The sequence below is a fragment of the Echinops telfairi genome, unplaced genomic scaffold (assembly GCF_000313985.2).
Source record: "Echinops telfairi isolate 266 unplaced genomic scaffold, ASM31398v2 ScPeMD7_5805;HRSCAF=6673, whole genome shotgun sequence".
In the NCBI taxonomy this organism is placed as follows: Eukaryota; Metazoa; Chordata; class Mammalia; order Afrosoricida; family Tenrecidae; genus Echinops; species Echinops telfairi.
Window position 1 is genome coordinate 1,651,316 of NW_022109704.1, and position 9,744 is coordinate 1,661,059.

General features: G+C 52.6%; 1 protein-coding gene across 2 annotated transcripts in view; it reads right to left on the minus strand.

The window, feature by feature from the left end:
* Positions 1-6: 6 nt before the first annotated feature.
* Positions 7-9,744, minus strand: part of CGN (cingulin) — a 24,733-nt gene continuing 14,995 nt past the window's right edge. For both annotated transcript variants that reach the window (XM_004716629.2, XM_045295704.1), the window contains exons 12-20: positions 8,565-8,822; positions 7,400-7,570; positions 6,751-6,912; positions 4,188-4,277; positions 3,673-3,756; positions 3,457-3,575; positions 3,046-3,154; positions 1,725-1,888; positions 7-1,117 (exon numbers count right to left, since the gene is read on the minus strand). In XM_004716629.2, coding sequence (XP_004716686.1) covers positions 976-1,117; positions 1,725-1,888; positions 3,046-3,154; positions 3,457-3,575; positions 3,673-3,756; positions 4,188-4,277; positions 6,751-6,912; positions 7,400-7,570; positions 8,565-8,822 — 1,299 coding nt within the window. In that variant the 3' untranslated portion in view covers positions 7-975. The remainder of the gene's footprint in view (positions 1,118-1,724; positions 1,889-3,045; positions 3,155-3,456; positions 3,576-3,672; positions 3,757-4,187; positions 4,278-6,750; positions 6,913-7,399; positions 7,571-8,564; positions 8,823-9,744) is intronic.

Consider the following 9,744-nt stretch of genomic DNA (forward strand, 5'->3'; position numbering starts at 1 on the left):
TTTGCTTTTGAATGTATATAAACAGTTGTTAGGGCTCCCAGGAATAATCACCTTATAATCACATCCGAAGTGACAGAGAAGGGGGTGGGACAGAAGCCCTGAACAGGACCAGGGACCCCACCCCCTCGATCATAGCCCAACCGAAGTCCCTCCTGGAAGGGGCTGTTCGGTAGAGAATCCAGGAGTTTTCCGGGCCAGTCAGTGGGGCAGCCAAAGGAAGACTGAAGGCCCATGTTGTAGAGAGACTGGTCTTTGGAGAGGTATGAATGTGCAGGTACAAAAGGCAAGAAGAGCAGCCTTATCGTCTCACCCTGGCTAAGGCACTGAGAGGCAAGAGGGAAGGTAGAATGGAGAAGATGGGAAGGGAGAGGAGAAGAGTCCCTTGGATCTGAAGGCCGGGAGGAAGGGGAGGGGTATGAGGACTACTTCACCAGCCCCACAACTGTGCAAAGAGAAGCAAATGTGAAATGGGTAGAATCACATTAGCATGTCCATGACCCACAATGTGCCCCCCCTAGCCCCGGTCCAGAGAGGGAGGGAAATGGGTGTGAGGAGTCAAGGGAGCAGAATCACATAGGGCATTTCCCTGAGCCTTTAAGGTTAGCTGATGAAATACAACTTTATATATATATATATGTATGTACATGGCAACGTCTATCCCCTCGTATCCTGCTGTCTTCCTCAGCCCATATGCTGAGCATCCTTCCAAGAGGGGGAACAGGGAGGGGCGGGCAATTAAGGAAGGACTTAGTTGGCCTAAGATACCTGCACCTCCAGAGGAAGGAAAGTCGATCCATCAGCTTAGCTCTCAGATCTTTTTTTTTTTTTTTTCAACCACCATCAATCAGGCCCCTTCCTATGAGCCACCTATAGGAAGGAGCCATCCAAGGCTGAGCAAGGTGCACAAGACAGGGCACAACAAGACAGGCCACACTAGACCTCAGGCCTGGTTTCTGGGCCCTTGTGGCCCATGAGCTAACAAGAACTGGTCTGCAAGTTGCTCTCCGTAAGCAATGATGTAATAGATGAGGGATCATAGACACCGTCAAATTCTTCATCTGAGCTTAGTCCTTCATGTTTGAGGGTTGTCTCAGCAGCTGAGCGAGCAGCTTTGCGCCTGCGTCAAGAGAGAGGGGGAGGGCAATGAATGTACAAATGTGCTTTACACAACTGATGTATGTATGGGTTGTGATAAGAGTTGTATGAGCCTCTAATAAAATGATTTTTAAAAAAGAGCTGTAAGAGCCCCCAATAAAATGATTAAAAAAAACAAAACAAGGTAGAGGGGGACACTGGTAAGGGAGGGGCAGTAGAAGAAGTCTGGAAGGCACCAGCCACCATCCCTTTCATACTAAAGTACAAAGCTCACTCCCATCAAGGGTATGCCGACTCATAACAGCCCTGTAGGACAGGGGAGAACTGCCCGCGTGGGTTTCCGAGACCGCCACTCTTTATGGGAGTAGAAAGCCTCATCTTTCTCCCTCAGAGTAGCTGGTGGTTTGGAATGACCGATCTTGTGGGTTTGCAGCTCAGCCTGTAACACTACAGAAATTCCAATTCTTCTAGGGCCTAAAGCTACTCACACGATGCCCGAACTAATCAGAGAACTGGGCGAAGATGGGGCCTATATGATGGGGAGATATGAAGAGACAGGAATCCGTGACTATCTGCAAAGTCCCTTCTTAAGGAGAGCCCCACTGCCCGGTGGAGCCGCGCGCGCATACCAGGAGTCCTTCTCCAGGGTTTTGATGCGGGCCTGGAGCTGTTCGTTGACCTCATGCTGCTCCTCCAGTTCCCGCTGGGCCTTTTTCCTCAGGCCGTCCAGCCGCTCAATTTCTTCCTCTGCCTCATCCACCTGCCGCTTCAAAGCCTTCACCCGCAGGCTTAGCTGGGCAGGACACCAAGTCCCCACATTAGAAAAGCATCCACCACCTGGCCTAGGACCCTCCCTTGAAGCAATCTTGACAAAGGACTACCGTCCTTGGGAAATGTTCTAACCAAGGGCAAGTACCCTCACCTTCTCTTCCTCAGTTTCCTCACTGGCTGACCAGACAATACCTGCCCTCACCTTGTAGGGTTGCCTTAAGGATTAAATGAGTGCATATATTTAAAGACCCTAGCATGCCAGAAGCACTCAGTAAATGTGCTGACTATGATTAGCCTTGTCCGGGACGAGGGCGCCGCGGGGTGTGTGGAGGTTTACAAGCAGTTAATGTGGTTGGCTGCTAACCCACAAGCTGTGGTCCATCTAAAGCAGCGGGTCTCAACCTGTGGATCATGACCCCTTTGGGAGTCGAATGACCTTTTCACAGGGGTTGCGTAAGACCATCGAAAACACATTTCCGATGGTCTTAGGAACCGAGACACGGCTCCTCTATCCATCCTTAGGCAGGTCCACCCGCATACGAGTACCTGATGTGAAGACTGCCACCCATGCTACACCATGCTTCAAGACAAAATTTCATTTATTTGTCATTAGAAATAAATATCTCACAATATAGAATTACATATTGTTTTTGTGATGAATCACGATGCTTTCATGATGTTCAATTTGTAACAATGAAAATGCATCCTGCCTTTCGGCTATTTACATGACGATTCGTAATGGTAGCAAAATGACAGTGATGAAGTAGCAACGGAAATAACGTCAGGGTTGGGGGTCCCCACCATGAGGCACTGTATGAATGGGTGGCTGCACGAGGAAGGTGGAGACCCCCTGCTCTAGAGGGCCTCGGAAAGACGGCCTGAAGATCTACTTCCAAACCCTATGGAGCACGGTTCTACTGACACACAGGGGGCACCAGAGGTTGGGATCCATGCAATAGTTTTTCAGAAAGCCCAGTTTCTGAGCTGTTCCTTATCTCATCTCTTGGTGCTTGCTTATTTTATTCTTTTTTTATTATTTATTTATTTGTTTGTTTGTTTGTTTATTTATTTTCATTACCAAAGTTCAGAAGACAGAAAATGAGAGCTGTCCTTGCTTTCAAGTAAATACACAGTGCGTGCTTGCCACCCGATTGCTTGGCCCTGGGTGGCTGTCCTTACCTGGTCCTTCTGGTCATTGACATGCTGTCGCTCATCATCAATCTGGATGGACAGCTCTTTAACTCTCCGCTCCAGCTTCCGGTTGCTGGACTGCAGAACCGTCTTGTCCCTACAGCAACGGGGTAATGGGATGTTCATGGCTGATGCCATTTCTAAGGGAACCCTCACCTGGGTCCCCTACTGCATCCAGGGGTTCCCCTCGGTCCCAAACCCCACCATTAAACTGGGAAGAATCCGGGGCAGAACACAGAACTGGGGAGATTGAGATCATTCCTACCACTCCCTCTGCTGTCAATCAAGGAAAAAGAGATCCCGCCAAGTTGGCCCTGTCTGAGGGAGAGGGGTGGGGAAGCCCCAAAGGAGAAGAACACAAAGAGGGGGACGAGGGGTGGTAGCACAAGCTCGTGTCACCTCTCTTCAGCCTGCAGCCGCTCCTGCAACTCCTTATTCTGGGATTCAAGCTGGGAAAGGCTGGCACTGGGTTTCTGGAAGCCTTCTGAGCTGGCCAATCGGCCCTTTAAGTCCTTGTTCTGAGAGACAGGAAGGCCCCATGGTTGGCGCTCCACTCCCAGTCCCTTCCATGGCCATTCTACCATGGGACTGGGACTCCCTTCCCTATCCCCTCACCTGTCGCTCCAAGGAGATTTTATCACACTCCAGATCCTGCCGAGCAGACCTCTCATGCAAGAGCTCTGTCCTCAGCTGGTCCACCTAGTTGGGGCAGGTACAAGGAACCAGACTTGGGGAGACCGCAGACAAACCGCAGCTGGAGCAAGGGCAGCAGGGTAACTATGGGAGGGTCTCTGAACCCAAGCCCCAATATTGTCCAAGCAATTAAGAAACCACAGCCAATTTCATGGGGAGGAGCCCAAAGAACAGTGTGTGCCTCTTAGTCTCACCAGCAACTGGCGTCCCTTCTGAGCCAAAGAAGGACGAAGAGTAGCCTGGGCCACCAGGACACCTGCCTCCTATCATTTCCACCCAAGAAAGCCCACTGGCCCTTCCCAAAGCAGACAGTACCCTGAGGTAGAGCCACCCACGTATGGATTCTATAGCCAGGGCTCTCCAGACTGTAAAAGCTGGGAGGGCAGATTCTACAGCCAGAAACAGATACAGACGGGCTCAGGTAACGAGGCGGTTACCTGGTCCCGCCCTCGATTGACCCGGTCCGTCAGTAGCTCCACCGTGTTCTTCTCTTCATCTAACTCTGCTTCTAGCCGTGAGACTTTTTCCTGCAGCCAAAGGAAAAACAGGTTAACACTACCCCAAATGCCAGACCATGAGACAATCAGACCCCAGCCTCCACAGATGTTCTCTCTCATCTTCAACTGAAAAAACCCAACTCCCTGCCATCTAATCGATGCCACCTCATAGAGAGAGACTCTACAGGGCAGGATAGAGCTGCCCCTGTGAGTTTTCAAGACCGTAACACTCATCTCCACAACCTCTTAATCCCAGCCCCTGCTAAAAGCCAGCATAGAGTTAGTGCCCTCTGCTGGCCAGGTATGGCATTAAAAGGGAGGAGTGAGGTGTGCCCTCATTAGTGCCCTTTGCATGAAAGACAAACCTCAGAATCCATTCCTTATTGGGAGTAGTGTAGTGGTTACTGGGCTGCTAACTACAACGCCAACAGTTTGAAACCAGCAGGCGCTTCATGGGAGAAGGATGAGGCTTTCTATTCCCATAAAGACTCACGGTCTCAGAAACCCACAGGGGCAGTTCTAGCCTGTCCGATAGTCTCTCTGAGTCGGCATCGCCTCGATGGCAGTGAGTTTTGTTTCCCGACGGGGAGTACAGAAGCCCAAATGCCTGGGCCAAGGCTGAAGTGGAGAGGGTCAGAAACTGAAGCTCCAGAGTACAGACGGGGGAGGGCGCACACGCCCAACCCAGGCAGTGCCACAGAGAAGTTAAAAGCAGAGACTGAAACCAGACTGCCCAGGTTTAAACATCAGAACCACTAAGGAGACCATGGGCAAATTGCTTCCCTCTTGGCCTGAGTTTTCCTCATCTGTTGCACGCAGAGAGCAAGAGTGATTTTCCCATAGGATGATTCAGAGAAGCGAGTCTCAGGGCTGCTGCCGCCGCTACGGCAGTTACAATGCTCATCACAGCCGCGTGCAGCCAGATGAATAGCATTGCTCAGCCTAACGGGGAGTCACCACACCACTCTGTTCCCGCCAACTGTCCCCATGCCGAAAATGCAGGGCAGAGAGCTCAGAGTGACCGCATGTTCTCCCAGCGTTACCCAAAGAAGCCAGAAATCTTTTTTTTTTTAATGAGGAATCTGTATGTTTCTAAACCAAACAAACTCCCTGCCGTGGAATCAATTCCGACTCTTGGTGACCCTATAGGACAGGGTAGAACTGTCCCTGTGGGTTTCTGAAACCCTATGGTGTGTTTTTTTAAACCTAAATGCTATTTATTGAAAAGAGCAAAGAAGATCGTGGACAAGGCCCCTGAGGGCAGGGTGGAGCAAAGCAAGTAGCACAAGCTCTGCCTCTTGCTCAGCCCCTCTGGCTGCCCCCGGGTCACCATGCTGCTGGTGGGCCCCTTGCAGATCAGACTGCATGGACACAGCTGGTCCCTCCAAAGCCTCCAAGGGGCACATGAAAGCCTTCAGACCGGGGAACTCGCCCAGGCACCGGCCTCCTCACACATGCGATTCCGGTCTAAGGCATCACAGGTGAGCAAGTCCACAGAGGTGAACTTTCCCCTTGCAAACCAGGAGAATTTGCCTGGAAACAAAGACAACTGTTTGTCCAGCCAACTATTCCAAGTTCTGAGGCTTCCCCTTGTCATGGTCAGGGTTGTAGCACGCGGAAATCCATGATTTGGTACTTCATGGCTGTCTGCCTGAATCTTCTCTTCTTGTGTCTCACCATACATGGCATTCTTGCAAGTGATGTAGTGCACGGTGGCACTGCCCTGGGTGATCTTGGCCTTCCCATGCACAGGTATGGCAAATTAGCAAAGTCCAGGTCTAGCTTGAATTTCACATCCAGCCATTGGCTTCGATCATCGTCAAGGGCTTCTCCTCATAAGCTGTCTTGGTGAACTACAGGAGCCTACAGACGGATAGCATGCTCCAGCCCACAGCTAGCCCAGTAACCAGGAGCACAGACGGAACCGAGGAACTCGTATTGCTATTGTGCCTCAGGAGACCCTGTCACTCTTTGCAGGAGCAGAAAATCTCGGCTTTCTCCCTCGGAGCGGCCGGTGGTTTCTCACTACTGACCCGTGGTTAGCACCCCCACCCCCACCACATAACCACTATGCCACCAGGGCTCCTCGTGTCTAAACGGGGCAGTCAAGTCAATGTTGTTGTGAACATCACAGCCAAATGAGACCCATCAGCTGTGGGCTGTCAGTGGCCAGTCCCTAGGAGAGCAGGAGGAGCGCTGGGGCGCTGTGGTGAAAGGGCTCAAGGATGCACCAAAAGGCCACAGCTTCACCCGCAAGAGCTGCTCCGGGAGAAAGATGTAGCATGTGTTTCAGTGGAAGAGCGACAACCCTCCGGGGCAAGTCTCGCCTGTCCGATAGAGTCGTTATGCGCTGGGAGCCGCTTGCTGGCAGTGAGTTTTCAGGTTTTAGTATAGAAGGAGTGTCTGCATTCCTTTCCCCACAGGAGGGCCCCACCTGTGCCAGGACCAGTCCTCCCCCCATCTCCCACCCCCACCCCCACCGCTCAGCCAGATATGTCCTCACCTCGAGGCCCTTCAGTTGCCGGGTCCTGTCGTCCTGGGAGCGCTTTTTGTTCTCTGCCTCCTGCTCCAGCCCCTGCAGTCGCTGGGCCAGCAGCTCCTTGTCCAGCTGGGCCGTGTCCCGCTCAGCCTGGGACGCCTGCAAGGCCTGCCGCAGCCGCTGGACCTGAGCAAAGGGGCAAGAAGCTGCAGTGCCGGGAGTGAGAAGCCAGAGGCTGCGGGACGGGGTGGGGGTGGGGGTGGAGGCGCGCATCTGCCCCCAGGGAGAGAAGTAGTCTTTATCGCTGATACCCTTTAGAACTGCCAAACGGTATTGAGACCAAAAGCAGCTCAACCTAACGTCTTAAAAATGTCTACACACGTTGGAAGCACCTGGGGAGCTGTTAACACTTGGGCTGACCCTGAGCCCCACACCCAGAGATTATGAACTGAACGGTGGCACTGGGTGCAGTTTGGCCAATGTCTGTACCCAAGTGGTCTACCACTCCACCCCCAACTTTACTATGTCATCGCAAGCCGTTATACTTCAACCAGGCTCCCAGGATAACTGAGCCACAGATTTGACAAAAAGACAACCAATGACCTCTTCAGACCAGGGACATGGGGATGGTTCCCACCCTCCTGCCACCGAGGGGTGACTCTTCAGCTCCTACCTCCTCCTGCAGCCGGCTCAGTCCCCCAGAGGCCTTCTCAACCTCGCTGGCCCAATCCTTGGCCTGGCGCTGGGCGTCTGCCACCTCCCGCCGGGCCTTTTCCTTATAATCTTCCAGCTGGGCCTGGAGCTGGTGCAGGGCTTGTTTAGAGTCCCCCCCAATCTGCTCCAGCTGAAAGTAGAGCAACACTTTCTCAGCACAGATGCTCCTGCCTTCTCAACTCACATATTCCAAGAGTCTCCCTGAGTCCCAAGCCTGCTCGTTCCTGAACCAGGCTGCCTGGGTTCAAGTCCCGGTTCTGCCACCAACCAGCTGTGTGAGAAGAGGCCAGTGACTTATCCTTTGGGGGCCTCAGCTCTCCACCTGTAAAACAGCCACTAAGAATGACAGCGACCTCACAAGGTGGTGGTGAGAATTGCGTGCGTTCACGGGATTGGGCACACGGTGCCATTAGTTCATCAAGGTACGGAAAAGACTTCGCCCAGTGCCTGACACAAAGCAAGCCTTAACGAACCTCGATTCCAGAGAACCTAGGATGTCAACTGTCATGAGACACCACCGAGAAAGACCCTCCTGCCAACTGTACGATGGCCTGCCACCCATCAAAAGCCACCAGCCGCTCTTATTTTACCAAGGAAGCGATCGGGAGGAGGAAAAAGGGGCGGGGGTAAGAGATTGGGAGGAGACCCTCCCCCTCGCCCCCCAACAACTTATTTCCCTTTTTGCTTTCTTCTTCCTCTCCACCAAGACAGGACGCGATCGATGAAGATGCCTGTGTGTAGGGCTTACAGCAGGGTTCTCAGCCTCCTCACGCTGCCACTGCAGGTCCTCATGCGGTGGTGGCCCCCAACCATCACCTTATTTTCATTGCTACTTCAAAACTATAATTTTGCTACTGTGAGGAATCGGGTCACTCAACCCACCCCCCCAAAAGGGGTCAAGACCCACGGGTTGAGAACCACTGGCTTATAGGCTTTAAAGTGAAAAATATCCCTCCCGGGGGGATTCTTCAAGGAGCAAGACCATAAAGGGCATGGGGGAAGGTTCAAAAAGCAGAGGAAGAGAGGCAGGAGGCTGTCACAGCCACCTCAGTAAAGAGTTGGTTTGGGTCAGAGCACACACAGCCCACTTCTGAGTTCCTTCGCCCAGGCTGCCAGTAGCCCACCTCTTTGTTCAGTCTGTCCACAGTCCTGTCCAGCAGATGCTTCTGCTCCTCCAGCTCAGCCTTGCCCCGCCGGAGGGCCTCGCGCTGCTTCCCCTCCTCCTCCAGAGCCCGGTTCAGTGCCTGCCGCTCCTGCCCCAGGCGGGTCAGCCCCCGCTGGGCCTCGTCCAGCCGGGCCTCCAGAGCCCGCTTGGCTGCTGCCAGGCTCCCTTCCTCCTCCTGCGCCGTGTTCAGGGCCTCCTCGAGCCGCTGCTTCTCTGCCTGAGAGGGAGGAAGTGGGGGGGCGGATCAGACTGGAAAGAGCTAACGCTTGGGCTCAAGAATCCGAAGGCAGGGAGGAGGGGCGTCTTCCATGGGTGACGTTCAGATGGGGTTAAGATGCGAGCGTCCACGTTCCCGACAGAAAGAAGGAGGAAACCACCTCAATGCCAGCCGTGGAAGACCGGACCTGGAGAGAGGAACTCTGGCACACACACACTGGAATGTTAAAGGAGGGTGGCGAAACTGCGGGGCACCTCGTGCCGTGGATGGATTTGGAAAACGTTGTGCTGAGTGAAGGTCGTCGATCACAAAAGGGCAAATATTTTTTAGATCATGTTATGAAAGGTTAAAAAAAAAAATCAAGATAAAGGTTTCTCAGACCAAAAGAAACAGACTTTGATGGATACCAGAGGCGGAAGGGGAAAGAAAGGAAGGGGGAAACCCTGCCGTCAGGTCCATGCTGAATCACAGCAACCCTATAGGACAGGGTAGAACTGCCCCGTGGGTTTCTGGGATGGTCACTCTTTACGGGAGTAGGAAGCCTCATCTTCCTCCCATGGAGCTGGTGGCGGTTTTGAACTGTTGACCTTGCAATGTGTAACCCACTATGCCACCAGGGTAGACAGGTGCTACCTGGGATGAAGGAGAAGATAATGTCCTACATGAAAAAGAGCCCAAAAATGGGGGTGGGGAACAGGGGGAGCTACTGGGAGGTTTGAGGAGTGGCTTACATTGTTAAATGCAAAAATGAAGATCTGAAATAGAAACCCTGTGCCCAGCTAATGCACAATAAAACCTTACAAAAGCCAGTTAGGGTGCTCAGTTGCTAACTGAAAGATTGGCATTTCAGGTCTAGCTAGAGCAGAGGTTCCCAAAGTTATTTGGCCGTCTCTTTTTCAGGAAAAAAACAAACAAAAAATTA